General features: G+C 47.3%; 1 protein-coding gene across 2 annotated transcripts in view; it reads right to left on the bottom strand.

Annotated features, from left to right (window-relative positions):
* Positions 1 to 4,039: 4,039 nt before the first annotated feature.
* SAE1 (SUMO1 activating enzyme subunit 1) overlaps positions 4,040 to 26,099 on the bottom strand; it is an 80,812-nt gene continuing 58,752 nt past the window's right edge. For both annotated transcript variants that reach the window (XM_054461919.2, XM_063657231.1), the window contains 3 exons: positions 17,996 to 18,140; positions 10,513 to 10,582; positions 4,040 to 5,077 (listed from right to left, as the gene is read on the bottom strand). In XM_054461919.2, coding sequence (XP_054317894.2) covers positions 4,985 to 5,077; positions 10,513 to 10,582; positions 17,996 to 18,140 — 308 coding nt within the window. In that variant the 3' untranslated portion in view covers positions 4,040 to 4,984. The remainder of the gene's footprint in view (positions 5,078 to 10,512; positions 10,583 to 17,995; positions 18,141 to 26,099) is intronic.

Below are 26,099 nucleotides of genomic sequence, written 5' to 3'. Positions count from 1 at the left end.
TAAAATGTTGGGATTACAGGCATGAGCCACCGCACCCAGCCAATAATTTTAAAAACATTAGCCAGGGGGAACATGGTGAAACCCTGTCTCTACTACAAATACAAAAAAAAAAAAAAAAAGGCCAGGCGGGGTGGCTCACGCCAGTAATCCCAGCACTTTGGGAGGCCGAGGCAGGCGGATCATGAGGTCAGGAGATCGAGACCATCCGGGCTAACATGCTGAAACCCTGTCTCTACTAAAATACAAAAAATTAGCCGGGCGTGGTGGCAGGCACCTGTAGTCCCAGCTACTCGGGAGGCTGCGGCAAGAGAATGGCGTGAACCCGGGAGGTGGAGCTTGCAGTGAGCTGAGAGCATGCCACTGCACTCCAGCCTAGGCAACTGAGCAAGACCCCATCTCAAAAAAAAAAAAAAAAAAAAAAAAAATTAGCCGGCGGAAAAAATTAGCCAGGTATGGTGGTGCCTGCCTGTGGTCCCAGCTACTTAAGAGACTGAGGTGGGAGACTCACTTTGAGCCCTCAAAATCAAGATTTCAGTGAGCCATGATTGCACACCACTGCACTCCAGCCTGGGTGGCAGAGTAAGACCCTATCACTAAAAAAACAAAACAGGCTGGGCACGGTGGCTCATGCCTGTAATCCCAGCACTTTGGGAGGCTGAGGCGGGCAGATCATCAGGTTGGGAGTTGGAGACCAGACTGGCCAATAGGGTGAAACCCCGTCTCTACTAAAAACAGAAAAATTAGCCAGGCGTGGTGGTGGGTGCCTGTGGTCCCAGCTGCTCAGGAGGCTGAGGCAGAGGAGTTGCTTGAATCCGGGAGGCGGAGGTTGCAGTGAGCTGAGATCATGCCACTGCACTCCAGCCTGTGCGACAGAGAGTGACTCTGTCTCAAAAAACAAAACAAAATAAAAAACAACAAGAACCAACTCCTAAAATGCATTTTTATACTTGCTAACCCTGGAACTTGGCTTTGGGAAGTCTTTCCTAAGTGTGCACAATGTCACTCAGCAGCAGACTGATTCAATAGTTAATGGTTCACCTGTTTTGGTTATGGAATTTGATGCATGATACTGACAAGGATCTCCAAGACATATTGAGAAAAAAGCACATTGGAGAAAAATAGTTATTTATGAATATGTAAAATAGCAGCTAACATTGAGCAATTTTGATTCAAAGACTGAATTCATTTTTTTTAATCCCCATATATCTGAGGAATGTGCCACTATTCTACCCATTTTAGGGACGGGGTAACAGAAAGTAGTGTAGCGAGGGTCACATGGCTGGGTGGTAGAGTCTAGGTTTGAACATGGCAGTCTGGAAGGATTCACTCTCAACAGTTAACAGGGGTGACCTCCGGGGAGTGGATATGAAAGTGGATACAGCTAGGCTGGGCGCGGTGGCTCACACCTATAATCCCAGCATTTTGGGTGCCGAGGCAGGTGGATTACTTTAGGTCAGGAGTTCGAGAGCAGCCAGGCCAACATGGTGAAACCCTGTCTACTAAAAGTACAAAAATTACCTGTGCATGGTGGCAGGGGCCTGTAATCCCAGCTACTTGGGAGGCTGAGGCAGGAGAATTGCTTGAAACCAGGAGGTGGAGGTTGCAGTGAGCCGAGATCGCACCACTGCACTCTAGCCTGGGTGACAGAGCAAGACTCCGTTTATTAAAAAAAAAAAAAAAAAAGAAAAAGAAAAAAAGAAAGTGGATACAGCTAACATGTCCAAAAAGCATCTCATATTTCTCTCCAAAATGCAGTTTAGCTGTGAAGTCAGCTGCTCTTATTATGTGGCCAACATTGTGCTGACAGGCTGTGCCCTGCAGCGGAGAGGAATCTTCTCTTTATGCTTGTGTATTTCTTGAATATTTTACAAGCTTAGAAACCAAATCCATCCACCCTTTTGGACCTAGTTGAAGGCCCTCTTTAATGAAGGCTGACATGATGTTTTCCAGTGACTACTGGGTCTCAGGGACTTGTGAAGGGAAGCCCAAAATCTTGTTCTCACTGAGCAAACAAGCTGTGCCACTACATGAATCTCTACTGAGTACCCCGCATCACAGCTTTCCCAGTCAGCGCCATTTCCATCTCTCCCTTGCTTGTGAAGTGAGGCTGTTTCCTTATCTCCAGTATGGGTAGGAGAACAGCATCTATCCCCACGGGGTTGCTGTGGGGATTCCAACTCAAAGAACAAGGATTCTGAAAAGTACCAGGCAGGTTGCATGGGTATAATGACTGTTAGCTGTTATCATTAAACTTACCACCTGCAACCTAAGCCATCTCTTCCACACCTGTAACGAGCTAATAGAACATATGTCAAGATAACTTTTTTTTTTTTTGAGATGGAGCCTCGCTCTGTTGCCCAGGCTGGAGTGCAGTGGCATGATCTTGGCAAACGATTCTCCTGCCTCAGCCTCCTGAGTAGCTGGATTACAGCCACGCACCACCACGCCCAGCTAGTTTTTGTATTTTTTTTTTTTTTTAGTAGAGACGGGGTTTCACTATGTTGGTCAGGCTGGTGTTGAACTCCTGACCTCGTGATCCGACCGCCTCGGCCTCCCAAAGTGCTGGGATTTTTTTTTTTTTTTTTGAAACAGTGTCTCGCTCTTTCACCCAGGCTTCAGTGCAGTGGTGAAATCCAGGTCATTTCAGCCTCAAACTCTTGGGCTCAAGTGATCCTCCTGCCCCAGTCTCCCAAGCAGCTGTGACCACAGGCACAAGCCACCATGCTCAGCTATTTCTTTTTTTGTGGAGATGGGGTCTTGCTTTGTTTCCCAAGTTGGTCACGAACTCTTGGGCTGAAGTGATTCTCCCGCCACAGCCTCCTACCACGCCTGACTAACTGCAGATTTTGAGATGGAGTGTCGCACTTTTACCCGGGCTGGAGTGCAGTGGTGCGACCTTGGCTCATTGCAACCTCCGCCTCCCAGGTTCAAGTGATTTTCCTGTCTCAGCCTCCCCAGTAGCTGAGATTACAGGCACCCGCCACCATGCCTGGCTAATTTTTGTACTTTTAGTAGACAGAGTTTCACCATGTTGGCCTGGCTGCTCTCAAACTCCTGACCTCGTGATTCGCCCGCCTCAGCCTCCCAAAATTTTGGGATTACAGGCGTGAGCCACTGCGCCTGGCCTTTTTTTCTTCGTTTTTATGATTAATACAAACATCATATGGGAGTTTATGAAATTTGTAGAAACTAGACATTTCTTGCCTGGGGCTGGCAGCTTTCCCCTCGATTCCTGAGGGGTCCTCTGGGTGACTTAATCTCTGCCGTTAGAGGTACAGGGTGGAAAAGTTTGAAGCTTCCGGGACGATTCTACAATTTTGTTTTTATCAATCCAGACCCACCTGCTCCCCCCTGTGACCAAGGCTGCACATTACAGTCAAGAGTACAATTACCTCAGAATTTAAAGACCATGTGAAATTCATGCAGCAATGTAACTGCTGACCCTGACACCACTGACTGCACTAAAGGTGGCCAGACATGGATCCTTTCCGAAATGCAGCCCGTCTCACCTCTGGTGGGAGCAGGTGATGCAGGGTTGAGGAACAGAGGCCCTCCTGTAGTGGAGACCAGTTTTCTCCCCAACTAACTGCTGCAGGATCGGAATAGGAAAGAGACTGATTTATTGAAACATCACACAATTTACATAAAGAAACATGAGCAAGAGTGGGGTGAACTGGAACGCGCTTTGGCTGCATCAAGGCAAACCTAGTCTTCCAATAAAAGCTCTGACCCGTAGCGGCTATGGGACTTGGGGTATATTAAGCATCACTTTTGACTTCCTTTTATTATTATAATTCTTGCCACTGAAAATAGCCACTATTTAGCTGAATTATCCATCAGACAACTGGAGCCAGAAGCTTCTACACATTCTAGAATGTGAACAATTTAACTCCTGCTGCATCACCCAGAAAAAATGGTGGCAGGAATGGTGAGAGAGAGGAGGAATCTCTTGAGTTAGAGCCTCAGGTCTGAAAAGGCAACTGGTAGGATCATCCCATTCCCTCTCAGAAGCTTCTGAAGTGGAAGAAAAACAAGCAAATTCTAAAGCAAGTAACTTTATTATCATTCCTTTTAAAAGAACCAAGGAAAATTCACAACATATGTGAAACACAAACAGCTGTGGTTTAGGAGGTAAACAAAGGACCAACACAGCCCTGAAATGCAACAGCCTCTGAGTGGCTTGGGCCGCATGTGACTGGGGTTCTGTTAAAAGGGCAGGCTCCTCACTCCTAGCCCTGAAGCCCCAGGAACCTGCCTTGAAAGACAAGCTCTCTACTAATACTCAACTTGCAGGGTCTCGCCCTAACATCCAAGAGACTTGGTAGCATCTCCTTTCTCCCAAAACCCAGCTGGAACTCAACTAATCCTAAACGAAAACTCAAGAACAGCACACCAGATGCCACCTGTTGTTTGTCAGGGTCTCAAACTCCAGAGGAAATGCATTTGCCTGTCATGGTTTTCCTCTCTAAGGGCACCTGTCTGAACTTGGAGCTGTGCTTCCACTGGTGCCTCACGGGGCTTGGGCCTACTCTCCACCTGAAGTCACACGTTTCTCTATAAGATATCAGGTGGGGAATAAGTCCAAGAAGGTGGCAAGAGGCTCCCAAGCAACAGAGCGTGCTCATTCCTGGCAGGCATCTCCCACAATGCCCCAGAGGGCTGGCGAGGCCGGGACACCATAAGGACAGAGAAAGGGCAGAGGGGTGCTTGGAAGTGCTCATCACTCAGGGGAGCTGGCAGGCCTGGGATGACAGGCAGCCTGAACAGTGCTGGAACAAAGACAGCCACCCTGCGCCCCTTGTCGAGCAGCTGCTGGTGATGGGAAGCAGCACGTCGGCACCACCTCCTTCGTTGCAGGAAATGTTTTGTATCGGGCCAATGACTTCAGTTTTCCTTGCCTGGAGATGCCTTCATGAAGGAAGGGGACAGGGAATACAGGCGGGCATGCTGCAATTGGCATCTCTGGGGCTGCCAAGTCTTGAGTTCACTTGGGGCCAAGGCACTCCACAATCCCATTCCCCTTCATGCCATCGAAGAAGAAGAAGTTGTTGTGAGGAGGGTCCCGCTGAGACAGAGCCTGGGGAGAAAAATGAAAAGAGGGTTTAGCTCAAGTGCTTTAAGAGGAATAAAGGGAAAAAAAAATTCTAAAAGCAGTCTAGGGCAGTAGTTCTTAACTGGGGTCGATTTTGCTCCCAAAAGGCTATTTGGCAATGTCTGGAGACAATTTTGATTGTCCTATCTCCTTGCTCTGTCCCTTACAAGCTGTGTGTCCATGGGGAGATTATTTAACCTCTCCAAACATTACCTTATTTTCCTAACATGAGAATAAGAAATGTATTTGCCTGGGTTAAACTATGTATCTCAAAAATATAAAACAGGCCAGGGCCAGGCACACTCAGACCTGTAATCCCAGCACTTTGGGAGGCTGAGGTGGGAGAATCACTTGAGCCCAGGAATTCGAGACCAGCCTGCGCAACATGGTGAGATCCCGTCTACATGAAAACTAAAATAGGTGGGGCGCGGTGGCTCACGCCTGTAATCCCAGCACTCTGGGAGGCTGAAGTGGGCGGATCACCTGAGGTTGGGAGTTGGAGACCAGCCTGGCCAACGTGGTGAAACCTGTCTCTACTAAAAATACAAAAATTAGCCAGGTATGGTGGTGCGCTACTCGGGAGGCTGAGGCAGGAGAATCGCTTGAACCTGGGAGGCAGAGGTTGCAGTAAACTGAGATTGCGCCACTGCACTCCAGCCTGGGCGACACAGTGAGACTCTGTCTCAAAAAAAAAAAAAAAAAAGAGAAAAAGAAAAATGACATAAATTAGCCAGGTATGGTGATGCATGCCCAAGGTGCCAGCTACTCGGGAGGCTGAGGTAGGAGGATCGCTTGAGCCTGGGAGATTGAGGCTGCAGTAAGCTGTAATAGTGCCACTATACTCCAGCCTGGGCAACAGAGTGAGACCCTGTCTCAAAACAAAAAACAAAAAACAAACAAACAAAAAAACACCTTAAAACAATGACTAACACTGTGTTGCACCACCACTGGGCAAACAGCAGAAATAATTATTCATGACTATTCAACTGAGAAAGGTGGCAGTTCTTAGGCTGTGGGCTTTATCACCTAAGGGGACACATTTAATCAAGGAACATACTGATGCAGAAGGGGGCTATTCCATGAGGACATAAAGTCGCTAGGCTTCCACATGGGGTCAGGGCTGGGATCCAGAGGGCCTGGACAATGCTATTTAGCAATGGCAATGGTGATTATCTTGTGGGGTTACCAGACAGAGCACTTTAAAATACAAGAACAGGGCTGGGCTTAATGGCTCACACCTGTAATCCCAGCACTTTGGGAGCCCAAGGTGGGAGAATCACTTGAGCCCAGGAGTTCGAGACCAGCCTGGGCAACATGGCAAAACCCCGTATCTACAAAAAATAAAAAAAATTAGTTGGATGCGGTGGCATGTGCTTATAGTCTCAGTGCCTCAGGAAGCTGAGGTGGGAGGATCGCTTAAGCCCAGGGAAATCAAGTCCGCAGTGAGCTGTGATGGCACCACTGTACTCCAGCCTGGGCAACAGAGAGCGAGAGAGAGAGAGGGAGGAGTGGGGGTGGGAAGGAGAGTGAGCATGTGGCCCTGTCTTTCGAGGCAGGGTCAGCGCCCGAAACAACATACTGAGTCTTGTATACACATACATCTTTCTGAGAAAGGGTTCACAATTGTCCACAAATTTTCAAACAGGTCCTTAACCCAGAAAGGATTGAAATTTCACCACAAGCTACCATTTAAAGAGGAAGACATCACCTAGGCAAGTTGCCAGGGCAGGGTTTAACGGTTCCCAGGAGCACCGTCCCATCATTCATGAGGAAGGTGGCGCTACACATCCTGAACTGCTCCTCTTCAAACTCAGCACCAAACCCTTTTCATTTTCTCATCCATAAAACGGGGACAATCATATCTACCATATACAAATAGTGTTAGCCATTTTTCCAGGGAAATTTTATTTATTTGTAAATGTTTTTAGTTTTAATTTTTTGAGACAGGAATGTGCCCAGGTGGGAGGCACATTCTCGGCTTACTGCAACCTCCATCTCCCCAGCTCCAGATATCCTCCCACACCCTCTTGAGTAGCTGGGACTTTTGTAGAGATGAGGTCTCCTCATGTTGCCCAAGCTGGTCTTGAACTAGGTTCAAGCAATCCTCCCGAAGTGCTGGAATTACAGGCATGAGCTACTGCACCCAGTCAAGGGAAAATTTATTAAGCATCTACTCTATGCCAGGTATTCAGCCAGACATTAAGGATTCTGAGAAGGTCTGTCCACATGGAGCTTGTATCAGAAAGAAGTTTGCTTCTCTGGGCAAATAGGCAAATAAAAAGCACTTGCCTGCTAGAGCTTTTGGTGAGAATGAAATGTGACTAGGCTTATAAAGTGCCTAGCACATAGTAAATTCTTAGTAAGTAGGAGCTGCTATTAATAATAGGGGCCAGGAGTCCTTTACCAATACTGGGGATGCCACCAACCCAGCCAGGTAGAAGGGTCCAACAGTCCACAGGTGGAACTCTTAGACCCTCAAACCCAAGATACAGGAGATGGTACGTGTTTTACCATGAACCTGGGATGGCTGCTGCTTTCACTATCACCTCTCTTACCATAGACAGGGAGACCTGCCGTGGACGGTGGGGATGGAGAAAAAGGAAAACTGCCTTAAACCTAAGGAAGTAGACATGGATATAAAATAGGGTATCTAGAAGGATGTAAGAAAGGAAAGACGCAAAAGATGATTCCAAAGGAGCAGACTTGCGTTTGCCCCCATCTCCTAGTGTAAGCTTTCCATAGGTGCTCAGACTTTGCCTCAGGAGAGAAAGGTGAATCTGAGGCCCTTGGACTGCAGGCCCCGCCTGCCAGCTGGCTGAAGGCTGACCAGTAATAAGTATGAAGGAGTACTGGGGATGACAGCAGGGCATGGGGTGAACATGGGGCAAAAGGTAAAGTGCTTCCCAAGCAAAATGGGGTAGGAGGAGATTCCAAACACACCCAGCAACCAAGAATGCAGAGTACTCTGGCTATCTGGGATAAACAGAAACAAGATGCTGGGCACCAGCTGTCTCCAGCAGGCAGGAAGGAGGGGGCTGTGTGAGGATGGGGATGTGAGAAGCTACCACCAACAATGGGGTCAAGGCTACCTGCCCCAACCTCCAGTCTCCATCCCACATGAAAAATTTAGGGGGGGCCCCTCAATGGGATGTGCAGAAGTGAGGCTGACAATTCAAGGGCAGCGGCCCTGGGGTCCATGCAGTCTCTACATGACGGTGCCATTGAAGGCAACACCTGACGCATGACTGCCACGTGGTGAAGAGGACAGGCTCAGAAACCAGACTGCCTGGGCCCAAATACTGGCACCACACTCACTAGCCTGGGCAAGCATCTTCTTTCCTGCACCTTAGTCCCTCTTTTATAAACCAGGGATCACAGGAGTTCCTACCTCATAGGGCCGGTGGGAGATGAAATGAGTATCCACTTAAAAAAAAACACTGTCTTTGTGTGGCAGACAGTGGGCTTTCAGTAAGTCTTGTCTATTATTATTGGTGGTGTCGTCATTTTAGGCTACAAAAATATATACATTCCCATTCCCCACTAAGAACATTCCCATTGCTGCACTCTTTCCTGCAGTTTGTCTACAGGGAGCCTCAGAATCCTGCTCAAACAGTCCTCTGGGTGGCCATTACCCTCTTCTCAGATTGGGCATATAAACTGTAATTTTCACATCACTCTGGGCTATGTATAAAACGTGAGCAAGGAAAGAGGTATGGCCATTGCACACTTTTCTTCCCCCTCCAAATATCTCCTCAGTGCCCATCACATAGAAGAAAGTTAGATTTGATCAAAGGAAGAATTTAGACCAGAGAGAAGGATCAGAAAAAATAGACAAAAAAAATAAATAAATAAAATAAAAAGTAGCCTTAGGAAAATGGTGTGACTAACAAATTGAGCCAAATGTCTCCAGAATTTACAGACCCCAAGACAAAGTGTTAAGGGCTGGGTCTCCAAATTGTCCTCCTAAGCTCAAACTTGACATGTACATGGACATGGCCAATCATTTAACCAGGCACGACTCTGCTCCATAAGAAAGAAGGAAAAAGCCTCACTGAGTCCACTAAGGCAGCCAAGAACCTGCAAAAGGCAAATTTAACATCTTCGGGCAAATAGCAAAGTCTGCAAAGAATGTACGATATATTTGGGGGTATGGTATAGTTTTAGCAACCCACATGTTCCAGAAGACCCTCAAAAGGCTATGCTAGTTACTGGTTATGTGACCCTGTATGAGATGCTTCCCTTCTGAGAGAGACACTAACACCTACCTAACAGGGTCACGGGTCATCCTGTACAGAGCCCTGAGGGGCTCCTGGTGTGTTCATGGGGACACAGACACTGATTTCTCTACAAATACCTACAGTGTGTGGTTAAAAAGAGGGGGGCTTGGCTGGGTGCGGTGGCTCACACCTATAATCCCAGCACTTTGGGAGGCCGAGGTGGGAGGATCACCTGAGGTCAGGAGTTCGAGACCAGCCTGGCCAATATGGTGAACTACTAAAAATACAAAAATTAGCCTGGTGTGGTGGCGGGAACCTGTACTCTCAGCTGCTTGGGAGGCTGAGGCAGGAGAATCGCTTGAACTCAGGAGGCGGAGGTTGCAGTGAGTCAAGATCATGCCACTGCACTCCAGTCTGAGAGACAAAGTGAGATTCTGTCTCAAAAAAAAAAAAAAAAAAAAAAAGGGGGGGGGTGCTGGGTACAGTGGCTCACGCCTGTAATCCCAGCACTTTGGGAGGCTGAGGCGGGCAGATCACAAGGTCAGGAGATCAAGACCATCCTGGCTAACACAGTGAAACCCCGTCTCTACTAAAAATACAAAAAAATTAGCCGGGTGTGGTGGCGGGCGCCTGTAGTCCCAGCTACTTGGAAGGCTGAGGTAGGAGAACGGAATGAACCCGGGAGGCGGAGCTTGCAGTGAGCTGAGATCGTGCCACTGCACTCCAGCCTGGGGGACAGAGCGAGACACCATCTCAAAAAAAAAAAAAAAAAGGGAAGACTTTGATGCCATGGTGATGAATGGAGATAAACTGTACAGAGGTTAAGAGCACAGGTTCTGGAGTCCCTTTCATGGGCCCCAGTGTCTTCCTCTTAAGTGGGGATCATGATAGTACTCACTTATAGAGCTATGAGAAGCAGAATCCCTGACCAATACAACAGGCACTGGATAACTAATACAGTTAGGGGAGAGCAGATCACACCTTCGAGGCACTATGGCCAACTGTGAGCTGAGCACAGAGCAGGCACTCCAAGGTCATTTGCTGAATGGCACCTGGATGGGCCAGAGAAAATGGGATGAGGTGGAAATGGGTAGGGCATGAAACAAAGATGAATGGGGTGAGAGAAAGCAGGCAGCTGTCCATTCTGTCAGCACATATACAAAGTCATGGTTAACAATTTTCTGCTCCACAGTGATGTTTTACCTTCACAATTTCCTGTGCCAAAATCCCTCCAACCACTGCACACACTGGGGCCATCTCGGAGAAGCAGTACCTAAAAGAGAGGAAGACAAGGAAAATGGAGCACTGGGAACAGAACTGTGACCATGACATCTGGAGAAATTCAGTAGTAGGCTCTCCTGAATAAAAACAACTTCTAGCAGGAGGGCCCGATTCAGACAGCAGTGTTAATGCTGGCATCTAGGCGTGAAAATGAAATCTGAGCCAGGGATTCATAAGTGGCTGGAAAAGACCTTTGAACTTTGGCAAGCAGAAATTCTTTCACAATACTTTTATTTTTACCTTTATAAGTTAAAGGAAAGACTATATCTGTGCTTCCTATATCTGTCCTAGAGATATCAGATGTTTCAGCGCCCTGGTCACATTCTCGCAATTCTCTTCTTACCCATAACGGCCAGTGGGTTCTATATGCTATTCCCAGACAAATGTCAGGGGGCAGGCCTGTGTTAACATGCAGGAGGCAAGGGAAATGTGAGGCCTGAAATTAAAGTATGAGGGCAGAAAGTCTTCACAACCCACATAGAAACCAGCCCTTCTGGGCCAGGATGGGGCATCCAGAGGACAAATTTTAGATGACACAGTCACCTGACCCTCCAAGTCACCCATCCTAGTGAGCAAATCACTTTATTCCACCACTTCCCCAAAGGAAGTGTGCTCTGCCAGCTCCTACTCCTGAACACAATGTTGTGTGCTCACCAAGCAAACTGGAACATAGACAAGTGAAAGGGAAAGCCTCCCTACAGAACACTACCTCCAGTCTCCCCAGTGTGGTGCACATCCTTCTAGCCTTTTTTTTTTTGAGACAGAGTCTCGCTCTGTCACCCAGGCTGGAGTGCAGTGGCGCGATCTCGGCTTACTGCAAGCTCCGCCTCCTGGGTTCATGTCATTCTCCTGCCTCAGTCTCCCGAGTAGCTGAGACTACAGGTACCCGCCGCCACGCCCGGCTACTCTGTATTTTTAGTAGAGATGGGGTTTCACCATGTTGGCCAGGATGGTCTCGATCTCTTGACCTCGTGATCCGCCCGCCTCGGCCTCCCAAAGCGCTGGGATTACAGGTGTGAGCCACTGCGCCCAGCCCCTTCTAGACATTTTAAAAAGTGCACAATCTAAATGGGTATAATTAGTCCGGGCTCAGTGGCTGATGCCTGTAATCCTAGCACTTTGGGAGGTCGAGGCGGGCGGATCACAAAGTCAAGAGATCGAGATCATCCTGGCCCACATGGTGAAACCCCATCTCTACTAAAAATACAAAAATTAGCTTGGCATGGTAGGGTGAGCCTGTAGTCCCAGCTACTCAGGAGGCTGAGGCAGGAGAATCGCTTGAACCTGGGAGGCATAGGTTGCAGTGAGCTGAGATCGCACAACTACACTCCAGCCTGGTGACAGGGCAAGACTGTCTCAAAAAATAAATAAATAAATAAATAGGTATAATTTTAAACCCAAATATTATCAACTATTACTCTTCTGTTCTATAACCTATTGAGGGACATTTAAGCTGTTCAACACTGTAATCATACATCTTGACACAGACACAGGTGTCGAAATAATTCCTTAAGACAAATTTCTAAATATAGCAATGCTAGTTTTTCATATGTATTGCCAAAATGCCCTCCCAAAAGGCTGTATCCATTCCAATCCCAAGAGCTATGTCCAAAGGCACCTCCGCCCTGGCCAGGACCAGCACATTCCCATTTTGTTCATCCAGGAGTAACATCTTCCTGCTTATCAAGGTCCACTACAGAGCTCTAAAATATATGAAGAACTAGGGCTGGGCACGGTGGCTCACACCTGTAATCCCAGCACTTTGGGAGGCCAAGGCGGGTGGATCATTTGAGGTCAGGAGTTCGAGACCAGCTTGACCTACATAGTGAAACCCTGTCTCTATTAAAATACAAAAATTAGCTGGGCGTGGTGGCGGGCGGCTGTAATGCCAGATACTCAGGAGGCTGAGGCAGGAGAATTGCTTGAATTCAGGAGGCAGAGGTTGCAGTGAGCCGAGATGGCGCCACTGCACTCCAGCCTGGGCGACAGAGAGACTCCCAATAATAATAATAAAAAAAACTCCTCCCATTGCTGGTAGAATCGCATTTTGGCCGTGTTGGAGGAATAGTTCAGCCTGGCCAATATGGTGAAACCCCATCTCTACTAAAAATACAAAAATTACCTGGGCGTGGTGGCACGTGCCTATAGTCCCAGCTACTCCAGAGGCTGAGGCAAAAGAATCACTTAAAGCCAGGAGGCAGAGGTTGCAATAAGCCGAGATCACGCCACTGCACTCCAGCCTGGGTGACACAGCGAGACTCCAGTTCAAAAAAATAAAGGAACCAGATAATAGGCCAGGTGCAGTGGCTCACTCCTGTAATCCCAGCACTTTCAGAGGCCAAGCCGGGCGGATCATGAGGTCAGGAGTTTGAGATCAGTCTGGCCAATATGGTGAAACCCCATCTCTACTAAAAATACAAAAATTAGCCGGGCGTGGTGGCACGCGCCTGTAGTCCTAGCTACTCAGGAGCTTGAGACAGAAGAATCACTTGAACCACAGAGGCGGAGGTTACAGTGAGCCGAGATTGGGCCATTGCACTCTAGCCTGGGTGACAGAGTAAGACTCCATCTCAAAAAAAAAAAAAAAAAAAAAAAAAGCTAGGCATGGTGGCGCATACCTGTAATCCCAGCTACTCAGGAGGCTAAGGCAGGAGATTCGCTTGAACCTGGGAGGTGGAAGTTGCAGTGAGCTGAGATCGCGCCACTGCACTCCAGCCTGGGTGACAAAGTGAAACTTTGTCTCAAAAACAAACAAACAAACAAAAGAACCAGATAATAAAATATTTTCAGCTTTATGGGCCATATGGTCTTTGTTATAACTATTTAACCCTGCTGTGGCACAAAAGCTGCCACAGATAATATATAAATGAGTAAGTGTGCCAATAAAACTTTATTTACAAAAAGAGGTGGCAGGCCAGTTTGCCAAGGGCTATTCCAAATTAAAAGAGATACAAGTGGCTCACGCCTGTCTATCCCAGAAGTTTTGGAAAGCCAAGGCAGAAGGATAGCCTGAATCCAGGAGTCTGAGAACAGCCTAGGCAACAGAGTGAGACCCCCGTCTCCACAACAAAAATAAATATTAATTATCATTTAACTCAGGCAGATGTGCTTTGTATACTCTCGTTATGTGGTTCATAACTTTAAAAAATAGGAAACAGCCTGGTGAACATAGTGAGACCCTGTCAATACAAAAAAAAAAAAAAAAAAATTTAGGCAGGCTTGGTGGTACACGCCTATAGTCCCAGCTACGCAAGAGGCCGAGGTGAGAGTATCGCCTGAGCCCAGGAGGTTGATGCTGCAGTGAGCTATGATGTGCCACTGCACTCTAGCCTAGGCAACAGAGAGACCCTATCTTAAAAAAAAAAAAAAAAAAAAAAAAAAGGCTGGACGCGGTGGCTCACACTTGTAATCCCAACACTTTGGGAGGCCGAGGCAGGCGGATCATGAGGTCAGGAGATCGAGACCATCCTGGCTAACACAGCGAAACCACATCTCTACTAAAAAATACAAAAAACTTAGCTGGGCGTGGTGGCAGGCACCTGTAATCCCAGCTACTCAGGAGGCTGAGGCAGGAGAATGGCGTGAACCCGGGAGGCGGAACTTGCAGTGAGCCAAGATCGTGCCACTGCACTCCAGCCTGGGGGAGAGCGAGACTCTGTCTCCAAAAAAAAAAAAAAAAAAGCCATCATCTAAACATAGGCAGCAGTTTACAAGGTGCTTTTGTAACATCGGCACCGTGAGGTCAGGGGCTGATGACACTGTACAGGCTTGGATCTCATGGTAACTCACCGGGGCACTCATCTCTTGGTGGAGGAACGACCAGTTTGTGAGAAGCAAGTGTTTCCTCTGCTGTGCTTCACAGCAGGAAGAAGGACTGGGTCATGCAGGGCTTCAGTTCCAATAATCCCAGCCAGTCAGCCAGTGGCAAGCGGCAGCTGCTGAGCATACCTGGGGCTGGGTGCTGAGTGACTATTTGGGCATTCAAAGTGATGAACGGTCCGGCTCTGCATCACCGGCCAGCAGAGTTGAAGGCCCTGCTTCCCAGAAGAGGAAAGCCACAGCCTAACGAGCCACTGGCTGGTTTTCTCTCCAAAGTGGTTCCTTCCCTGTCCACCCTCTTTGGGGAAACTGCTTTTCCATGTCTCGTGTGCTCAGGCACTGCCACTCTATTGCTGCCTTTTTTTTTTTTGAGAAGGAGTCTCCCTCTCGCTCTGTCGCCCAGGCTGGAGTGCAGTGGCGTGATCTCGGCTCCCTGCAACCTCTGCCTCCTGGGTTCACACCATTCTCCTGCCTCAGCCTCCCGAGTAGCTGGGACTTAGGCGCCCGCCACCACACCCGGCTAATTTTTTGTATTTTTAGTAGAGATGGGGTTTCACCATGTTAGCTAGGATGGTCTCAACTCCTGACCTCATGATCTGCCTGCCTCGGCCTCCCAAAGTGCTGGGATTACAGGCGTGAGCCACCGTGCCTGGCCTCTATTGCTTTCTAAGTAAGAGGTGTTTGGTGGCCTCTTGAAGTCTTTCTGTAGACAGGCCGCAAGATGGCCTGACATGGGTTAGGGATGCCAGCAAGGAAATGAGCCGTTGTCTTGCAGCTGAGCTGTCTTTCCAGATTACCCACTGCCTCCGTGAAGTGGGGTGTGCTCACTTGAGGAGAGAGTTGTGCACAAGTCTCTGTTTCACTCATCTGTCTGTGTTCTGCTCGCACTTCCTTCAGGTTGTGTTTTTGATTCTCTTTTCAGAGAACTTTGTTGTTTTTCTAATTGCAAAACTAACAGATGTCCATTGCCAGAAAGTATAAAATGGAAGAACAGAATCCCCGGTAATCCCAGCCACTGCTAACATTTTGGGGTCTAGCCTCACAAACTTTTTTCTGTGTATTTACATCTTTTTCTTGTTTAAAATATCAAAATGGGCCAGGTGTGGTGGCTCACACTTGTAATCCCAGCACTTTGGGAGGCCGAGGCGGGCGGATCACCTGAGATCAGGAGTTCGAAACCAGGCTAGCTAACATGGCGAAACCCCGTCTCTGCTAAAAATACAAAAATGAGCCAGGTGTTGTGGCAGGCACCTGTAGTTCCAGCTACTCGGGAGGCTGAGGCAGGAGAATCGCTTGAACCTGGGAGGCGGAGGTTGCAGTGAGCCGAGATTGTGCCATTTCACTCCAGCCTGGACAACAGAGCAACATTCCGTCTCAAAAAAATAAAATAAAATAAATCAGAATGGGAATATACTATCAGTACTGTTTGACAGCCTTTTCCCAGCATATTATGGACCTGTTTGTGTCAATAAATATATAGATACATATTACTTACATTTCACAATTTTTTGTTGTCTAGATATATAGTGGTTTATTTAACCAATACCTTATTGGTGGATATTTAAATTGTTTATAGTTTTTTTACTTATATAAATACTTTATCTCATATATATATATATATATTTAGCCAGGCATGGTGGCACACGCCTGTGGTCCCAGCTATGCCGTGTGTGTGTGTGTGTGTGTGTGTGTGTGTGTGTGTTTAGGATTGCAGGTGCATGCCACCACGCCCAGCTAATTTTTGTATTTTGAGTAGAGACGGGGTTTCACCATGTTGCCCCGGCTGGTCTTGAACTCCTGACCTTGTGATCCAACCCACCTTGGCCTCCCAAAGTGCTGGGATTACAGGTGTGAGACACTGCGCTCAGCCTTATGCTTTATGTATTGAGACACGGTCTCTCTCTGTCACCCAGGCTGGAATGCAGTGGTGCAATCTTGGTTCACTGCAACCTCTGCTTTCCTGGGCTCAAGTGATGCTCTAGCCTCAGCCTCCAGAGTAGCTGAGACTACAAGCACCAGTCATCGATGCCCAGTTAATTTTTCTATTTTTTGTAGAGACAGGGTTTCACCATGTGTCAAGGTTGGCCTCAAACTCCTAAAATCAAAGCAATCTGCCTGCCTCAACCTCCCAAAGTGCTGGGATTATAGGTGTGAACCACTGTACCAGGACAATCATGGCTTTTTGGGTAAGGGCACAACAAGTGCTTTAAAGACCACTGCTGGCCCTAAATGGAGTGGGGTTTGCTGTTGCTCACCTGAAGTTCCCAGCAGGAAGTCAACAAAGAAAGGATTAGAGACTCTGGCAGACCTTACTGTTGATAAGAAACCAAGGTAGCATGCTGCTACTAGAGCAAGCACTGTGATGATATCTGGGGTGGGATCTGGGTTGGCTACTTACTACCTGACGCCTCCTACATAATAGCTGCTCAGTAAACTGCAGCCACCATTATCACTGCTACAAGCTGGAGGCACTGCAAAGCCAAGTTTAGGAAGCCTCTCAAGACATGGAAAGGGAATTAGGGTGCGTACATGATCCCACAGCTGCTTGGAAGGAGATTGTGGACGGAGCGCGTGGTGGCTCACGCCTGTAATCTCAGCACTTTGGGAGGCCAAGGCGGGTGGATCACCTGAGGTCAAGAGTTCAAGACCTGCCTGGCCAACATGGAAAACCCCATCTCTACTAAAAATACAAAAAAAATTAGCTGGGCGTGGTGGCAGGCACCTGTAATCCTAGCTACTCAAAAGGCTGAGTCAGGAGAATCGCCTGGATCCAGGCGGCAGAGGTTGCAGTGAGCCGAGATTGTGCCATTGCACTCCAGCCTGGGCGACAAGAGCGAAACTCTGTCCCAAAAAAAAAAAGAGATTGTGACCTAGTCACCATATGGTCTTCTCCAATCAAATCCTAAGCCTGTTTATAAGAGCAAAAAGGTAGTCACGTAAGGTGAAAGCATGGAGTGTCCAAGTGAGAGGATGCTGGGAACATGGGTGGTTTTGCTGCTGGGGGTATGAACTGATAGGATACCAATGGGGGCAAGGTGGCAATGCTGACCAAATGATAAATTACATCCTTCTGACCCAGCAACTCCCTTCCTCCTAATTATCCTGCAGTTACACCTGCACACGTATGACAAAAGGTCACACACTGCAATGTTACGCAGTTAGAAAAGCCTGAACACAACTTGAGTGAGCAGGCAACTGGTTCAATAAACTCCATCGCTTCACACACTGGAATACTAAGGAGCTGTGGAAAAGAGGGAGCAAACTATGTACTGATCTGGAGATGTACCCAAGAGATAACAAGATCACGTAAAGTGAAAAAAGGTAGAGAATAATGTTTACAGATCTTATATTGCCTTGAATTTTGAACCATGTGAATATAAGATACTTATTGTAAAAATCAGAATCTGTCCCCTTTATTTTTTATATATTGCTATTCTAGTGGAGAGGCAGAAATCTACAGGAGTGAGCAGAATGTGGCAGGGGGCTCTCTGAAGGGTTTCTAATAAAAGAGCTCCTCAAATTAAGGCAAATCCTGAAAACAAACTTTATCTGTCCAGACTAAACAGTGATAAATACTGACACCAACCTGACAAAGTCCTCAGGAAGCAGGTCAGGACTAATACCCAGTGAGTCAAGCACATCATTTCGTATCTGGAGCAACAACTCGGAATCTTCCTCATATGTATCAGAACTGGGATCTCTTCCTTTATCTGTACGGAACTTTAACAGCACTGGGAAAAAGAAAAAGAAGGCAGGTTATAAAGCCACTTTTTTTTTTTTTTGAAATGGAGGCTCACACTGTCACCCAGGCTGGAGTGCAATGGCACGATCTTGGCTCACTGCAACCTCTGCCTCCCGGGTTCAAGCGATTCTTCTGCCTCAGCCTCCTGAGTAACTAGGACTACAGTCACGAACCACCACACCTGGCTAATTTTTGTATATTTAGTAGAGACAGGGTTTCACCATGTTGGTCAGGCTGGTCTTAAACTCCTGACCTCGTGATCTGCCCGCCTCGGCCTCCCAAAGTGCTGCGATTACAGGTGTGAGCCACCGCACCTGGCCACCTTTTTAAAATTTATTCAACAAACATAGAGAGGCAATCCAATAATTATAAAAGCAATTTACCTTACTGTGAAAAGTGCTGTGACAGCATAATAGGGCGTCTGACACCCTCTGTAGGGTGGTTATCAGGAAGGCTTCTCCGAGGAAACAACAATTCAATGAAGTATATATGAGTTTGAATGGGGCAGAAAGCAGTGGAAGCTTTCAGTAGAGGAAAAAGGCTCTATTAAGACCTGGAAGAGCCAGGTGCGGTGGCTAACAGCTGTAATCCCAGCACTTTGGGAGTCCGAGGCAGGTGGATTACAAGGTCAGGAGTTCGAGACCAGCCTGCCCAACACAGTGAAACCCGTCACTACTAAAAAAACAAAAATTAGCCAGGTGTGGTGGCACGCACCTGTAGTCCCAGCTACTTGGGAGATTGAAGCAGGAGAATCACTTGAACCCAGCAGGCGGAAGTTGCAGTGAACCAAGATTGTGCCACTGCAATCTAGCCTAGGTGACAGAGTGAGACTCTGTCTCAAAAAAGTAAAATTAAAAAAAAAAAAAAAAAAAAAAGCCAGGTGTGGTGGCTCATGCCTGTAATCCCAGCACTTTGGGAGGCCGAGGTGGGAGGATCACCTGAGGTCAGGAGTTCAAGACCAGCCTGGTCAACATGATGAAACCCCATCTCTACTAAAAATATAAAAAAAATTAGCCAGGCACCTATAATTCCAGCTACTCGGAAGGCTGAGGCAGGAGAATTGCTTGAACCCAGGAGGCAGAGGTTGCAGTGAGCCAAGATTGTGCCACTGCACTCCAGCCTGGGCAACAGAGTGAGACTCCGTCTCAAAAAAAAAAAAAAAAAAAAAAAAAAAAAGACCCAGAAGAGGCAGAGTGTGATGGTACACATCTGCAATCCCAACACTTTGGGGGGCCAAGGCGTGAGGATCGCTTGAGCCCAGGAGTTTGAGATCATCCTGGGCAACATAGTGAGACCTCACTGCTACCAAATAAAAAAAACCACAAAAAATTTAGCCAGGTATAGTGGTGCCTGTAGTCCCAGCTACTAAGGAGGCCAAGGCAGAAGATCACTTGAGCTCAGAAGGTCAAGGTTACATGAGCAGAGATCTCATCACTGCACTCTAGCCTGGGTGACAGAGTGAGACCCTGTCAAAAAAAAAAAAAAGAAAGAAGAAAAAAAGGAAAGGAAAAGGAAAAAGGGAAGGGAGAAGAGAAGGGGGAGGGAAAGGGAAAGGGGAAGGGGAAGGCACCCAGAAGAGAGATGATAAGGAGTGGGAGGTACACATTCTAGGCAGGACCAGTTTAAAGGCTGCTTTAGCCAGAAGGGCCAGCCAAATACTTAGACCCATCAAACAGGAAGGTCATTACAAACAGGAAGGTCATTACAAACAAAACTTCCTTTACTATGAAAACTATCTCAATCCCCATAAACGATGTTTAATTTTGGTTGTGAACCAGAGGAAAGGTTCAGATGATGGCTTTGAGTCAGAACTACTGTGTAAGAAGACCCCAAAAAGGCTATAACTTTTATCCCAAATAAAGACAAATAGGAGCAAAAGACTGATTAGGCTGGGTGCAGTGGCTCACGCCTGTAATCCAAGCATTTTGGGAGGCCAAGGCAGGTGGATCATCTGAGGTCAGGAGTTCGAGACCAGCCTGGCCAACATGGTGAAACCCGGTCTCTACTAAAAATACAAAAATTAGCCAGGCGTGGGGGCAGGCACCTGTAATCCCAGCTACTCAGGAGGCTGAGGCAGGAGAATCGCTTGAACCCGGGAGGCAGAGGTTGCAGTCAGCCGAGATCACGCCACTGAACTCCAGCCTGGGCAACAGAGCGAGACTTTATCTCAGAAAAAAAAAAAAAAAAAAAAAAGACTGGCCGGGTGTGGTGGCTCACGTCTGTAATCCCAGCACTTTCGGAGGCTGAGGCAGGCAGATCACGAGGTCAGAAGTTCGAGACCAGCCTGGCCAACATGGTGAAACCCTGTCTCTACTAAAAAAATACATAAATTAGCCGGGCGTGGTGGCACACGCCTATAGTCCCAGGTACTTGGGAGGCTGAAGCAGAAGAATCACTTGAACCTGGGAGGTTGCAGTGAGCTGAGATCGTGCCACTGCACTTTGCCTGTGCGATAGAGTGTAACTCCATCTCAAAAAACAAAAAAAAAAAAAAAAAAGAAAAGACTGATTAACATACCAACACCTTCTAACTGCCCACTACACCTTGTCCACAGGTAACCTGCCTGCGGGTGGGCAGGCATTCTTGTTCCCTACATGCTGCCCAAGGAAAGGGCACAGCCAGTCTCGAGCCTTGTCTCTAAGGACAATACTCTTTCTCCCACATCACACAGGCTATTTCAGAACAGACATAGAGACATGGATCAGCTTCTAGGCCCAAGCCCTGAGTGCTTTACACCTGGAGAGGGGGCTTTACAGTTTGCCAGTTCTTTCATTGATATCTCTTCCATATATGTTGATTGAAAAAGTAGACTTATTCAGCAAATTATACTCTCTACCAGGACAAGGGGTTCCTACATAAAAATTAAGGTAAATTGAAAACCACCAGGAGTTGCTGTGAGGCTCTTTAAAAATGCAAGTATTTGGTACCCACCCCAGACTGAAGCATCAGAGTCACACTTTTTAAAGACCAAATAGTTTTGGTAATGAGCAGCCTGCGTTGAGGACTATTCTCTAAGTAGAATTCATTCACTCCACCAGCCTGGCACTTACTTTGTGCCAGACAGACCTGGGTGCTAAAGGTCCAATGGTGAGTGAGTGAATCTTGGTTTCTGCATCTGTGAAGGCAATGGGTGGGAGAACAACTGAGGAGGACATAGTTTTAGAAGCTACAACAGGTGGCTCCACTGAAGCCTGGGAGAAGTTCAGAAATGGGTTATAAAGTGTTCCAAGATCTCAAACCACAGATGCCCAGGTTAAAAAAAAAAGACACACCCTGCTTCTGGGCTATGCTTTTCTCAGTGCCAATGTCAGACAAAGGTCCCTGGCCTGTATTTCTCTGGTAACTTCCACGTGTCCAGTATAGACGGGGTTCTGCATATCAGAGAAGAGGTAATTTCTTTTTTTTTTCTTTTCTTCTTTTTTTTTTTTTTTTTTTGAGACAATCTCGCTCTGTTGCCCAGGCTGGAGTGCAATGGCATGATCTCGGCTCCATGCAACCTCCACCTCCCTGGTTCAAGCCATTCTCCTGCCTCAACCTCCCAAGTAGCTGGGGATTACAGGTACCTGCAGCCACATCCAGCTAATTTTTTGTATTTTTAGTAGAGATGGGGTTTCACTAAAAATAGAAAAATTCCTGGTCTCAAACTCCTGACCTCAGGTGATCCTCCCACCTTGGCCTCCCAAAGTGCTGGAATTACAGGTGTGAGCCACCGCACCCAGCTGGTAATTTCTTTAAAAAAAAAAAAAAGGAAAGAAAAGAAAAAAGCTCCAGAACACCCACTGACTCTTCTGAATACTGTTTGCTTTCTGAGAATGTTACTCTCTTCTCTTTTTCAGGAACACAGCTTCTGCAACCCTCAATGCTACCTCAACACTTGGCAGCCAACTCAAAGCTATGACAATTGGCCAGGTGTGGTGGCTCATGCCTGTAATCCCAGCACTTTCAGAGGCTGAGGCAGATGGATCACCTGAGGTCAGGAGTTCAAGACCAGCCTGGCCAACACAGTGAAACCCCATCTCTACTAAAAATACCAAAAAAATTAGCCATGCATGGTGGCGGGTGCCTGTAATTTCAGCTACTCAGGAGGCTGAGGCAAGAGAATCTCTTGAACCTGGGAGGTGGAGGTTGCAGTGAGCTGAGAGTGTGCCACTGCACTCCAGCCTGGGTGACGGAGCGAGACTCTGTCTCAAAAAAAAAAAAAAAAAAAAAAAAAAGGCTGTGACCATCTGGATGATCTGGATGCCAGAGAGCACTGATCTGCTACCACCCAATACTTCTAATTTTGTAGATGTGCTGCTGGTATTCCGATTGTAGTAAATAAATGCAACTGAGTAACCATTTTGGGGCAGGGTAGAGAAATGACTGCAGAAGTGGCAAGTACTGCCTGTTTGGACCAAGCCTCTTTTCAAAAAATGTCCCATAAAATAAAGGAGGCCAGGTGCAGTGGTTCACGCCTGTAATCCCAGCACTTTGGGAGGCTAAGGTGGGCGGATCACTTGAGGTCAGGAGTTTGAGACCAGCCTGGCCAACATGGTGAAACCCCATCTCTACTAAAAATAGGAAAATTAGCCGAAAGTGTGGTGGGTGCTATAATCTCAAGTACTTGGGAGGCTGAGGCAGCAGAATTGCTTGAACCCAGGATTCAGAGGTTGCAGTGAGCCGAAATCACACCACTGCACTCCAGTCTGGGCTACAGAGAGAGGCTGTCTCAAAAAACAAATTAAGTAGCCGGGCATGGTGGCTCATGCCTGTAATCCCAGCACTTTGGGAGGCCAAGGCAGGTGGCTCACAAGGTCAGGGGTTCAAGACCAGCCTGGCCAAGATGATAAAACCCCATCTCTACTAAAAATACAAAAATTAGCTGGGCGTGGTGGCGGACGCTTTTAATCCCAGCTACTCGGGAGCCTGAGGCAGGAGAGTCGCTCAAACCCAGGAGGCAGAGGTTGCAGTGAGCCGATATCATGCCACTGCAATCTAGCCTGGGTGACAGAGCGAGACTCTGTCTAACAACAACAACAACAACGACGACAACAACAACAACAAACCAGTAGGAAGGGTGATAATAATTACCCCCTCACCAGGTTATCGTGAAGATCACGTGAGTGCTAATCCATGCGAAATGTTTAGTATAGTGCCTGGCACATAGTAGGCACTATAACGCTTTGGGCTTTGGTGCTCCCACAGCTATACTTTCTTTCTTTCTTTTTTTTTTTGAGACGGAGTCTCGCTCTGTCGCCCAGGCTGGAGTGCAGTGGCGCGATCTCAGCTCACTGCAAGCTCCGCCTCCCGGGTTCACGCCATTCTCCTGCCTCAGCCTCCCTAGTAGCTAGGACTAGAGGCGCCCGCCACCACACCCAGCTAATTTTTGTATTTTTAGTAGAGACCGGGTTTCACCGTGTTAGCCAGGATGAGCTCAATCTCTTGACCTGGTGATCAGCCTGCCTCGGCCTCCCAAAGTGCTGGGATTACAAGTGTGAGCCACCGCACCCGGCCTATTCCCACAGCTATGTTTTCAAACCAAAAGATGAAAAGCTTTGTGGTAACAGCTGAAAAAAAAATCACCTCCTCTTGTTGGTCCCTTGTGACAGTTGGTGCTTGTGTCCCAGTGACAAAGAAATAAGATCGCACAAGAGCCATCTAGCACAGGGCTCCCGCCACTGTCCACCACCTTGCACCTGGAAAGCAGGCAGCCTCAGTTTCCACGTGACTGCTGCAAGGCCTCAGACTGTGCCCTATAAGCAGCCCATGCACAGCTTTGCCTCCATCTGCTCAGGCAGTGTTGATACCCCTTCTGGGTCTTGTTGCCCTGTTTTCTCAGGAGTGACTGACAGGACTAGCGTTTGACATTTGATGCAATATCCTCTGCTTTGGCTATACTAACAGATGGCTGGATTCCTTTATTTTTATTCATTTATTTACTTGTTTTTTTCTTTTTTTTTTTTTTTTTGAGATGGAGTCTCACTCTGTCACCCAGGCTGGAGACGCCCACAACCATGCCCAGATAACTTTTGTATTTTTACTAGTGATGGGGCTTCACTATGTTGGCCAGGCTGGTCTCAAACTTCTGACCTTAAGTGATCCTCCTACCTCAGCCTCCCAAAGTGCTGGGATTATAGGCATGACCCACTACGTCTGACCTACCCATCCTACTTTACAGATCAGGAAACTGAAGTTCAGAAACATTAAATGACTTAGTCACTGTAACTCCCAAGTACTGGAGCAGAAATGTAAACTCAAATCTAGCTTCAGAATTTGTGCTTCTTAACCCTAATGGAATCCAAAAGAAACAGCAGGTCCATACAGGGACACAGCACCTAGGATTCCAAGTGGTCTGGTTCTTTGCCACCCATCTCAAGGGATCCCCCATTTGATCATGTTTTTGTCAAATGCATTTTTCCAAATGGGCCTCGCTTCTGTTAATTTCAAGCTGTAAGTTCCGTGGGTGAGAAGTGGAGACCGTGGTCATACAAAACTTTGCCCATCAATCTTGAGAGAGTAAACCAGCTTCATCTTAGGAAGAAATAGGACAGCATTAAGAGCAGGAGCAAAGGCAGCGGCAGCTGGCCCCGCTGTTTCTCTGGGCCCCTTGCCTGTTCCTGGTGCAGTTCGGCTGGACGAGGGCCGGCAGGCTGGCACCGTCCACATACCTTGCTGACCACATCTGAAGTCCTTGCAGGGCCTCTGGGAAGGGGGCCAATCAGTCCAGCCACTTATTTGCAGCAAAACAAACAGAAGCTGTCGTTTTTCACTCTTTCTTGAAGGTCAGACTCCAGTTAGCAGCAGTGGAGGGGGGCAGGAAGAAACCCATGTTCTTGACAGGCAGCAGCCTCAGAACTGACCCTAGCCCCTGACAAGTTCTCGCTTATTAAATTCTCCTCTTTGTTCTGCTTTCTGCCCCGCCCGAAGAGCCAAACACGCACACATACCACTGTCGACTCTGCATTTCTGAAGAGCACCTCCCACCAGTTTACACATTATAAAACTGTTCCGTTAAGATCAAACACTGTCAGGGATAGAGAGGTGCTCTACCAAAAGATGACTCATCAAATCGTATCAAAACATTGCACAAAATTAGAGTTCCAAACTTGATTAACTTCATCTGAACCTTTTAATTAACTCAGGATGCTGAAGTCTGCGGGGATGACATTCATTGCCGGAAATGATGGGCTAGTGTCTCGGCTTAGGTTCAGGACTTGCCCATGTAATAGAAAAGGCAAACTTTGGAAAAGAGAAACCAAGCACGGTTTCACATATTTAAAGAAAAAACTGTGGATATGTGGATATACTACCACCTTTACAAAATAATGTAAGCACTCAAATTCAAATTTAATCTTAGTTCATAACATCAGGTTAGCGCTACAATGGGAATCTGGACAGCAACATTATTAATCACTGTTTGTTACACAATCCTCTCTTCTATTACATTTAACTATTATGCCTAAATCTAATCACCAAGGCCACTGAATAAACCAGTACTTTAATAGGAAGAAAAGAAAGTCACTGTCACAAATTAGCCCCAATTGCTGGCCCCCAAAAACAGTTCAATTGTGGGGGGCAGGGGAGTTGAATGTATATCAAAACTTCATTTACCTGAGAGAGGCCCAAAGCTTTTCTGTGCCAGACACCTCGGCCCCAATTCCCTGGCTCCCTGCAGCTGAATGTAGACTCCTCCCCAGGGTTGGCTCACTTTTGTTTTTTTTGTTTGTTTGTTTTAAGACAGAGTCTCGCTCTGTCACCCAGGCTAGAGTGCAGTGGCGCGATCTTTGCTCACTGCAACCTCCGCCTCCCAGGTGCAAGCGATTCTACTGCCTCAGCCTCTCTGAGTAGCTGGGATTACAAGCAGGCACCACCACGCCCGGCTCATTTATATATATATATATATATTTTTTTTTTAGTAGAGATGGGGTTTCACCATGTTGGTCAGGTTGGTCTCAAATTTCTGACCTCA

Source organism: Pongo pygmaeus, chromosome 20 (assembly GCF_028885625.2).
Source record: "Pongo pygmaeus isolate AG05252 chromosome 20, NHGRI_mPonPyg2-v2.0_pri, whole genome shotgun sequence".
Taxonomy (NCBI): Eukaryota; Metazoa; Chordata; class Mammalia; order Primates; family Hominidae; genus Pongo; species Pongo pygmaeus.
This window is presented reverse-complemented; position numbering and strand designations above follow the sequence as displayed.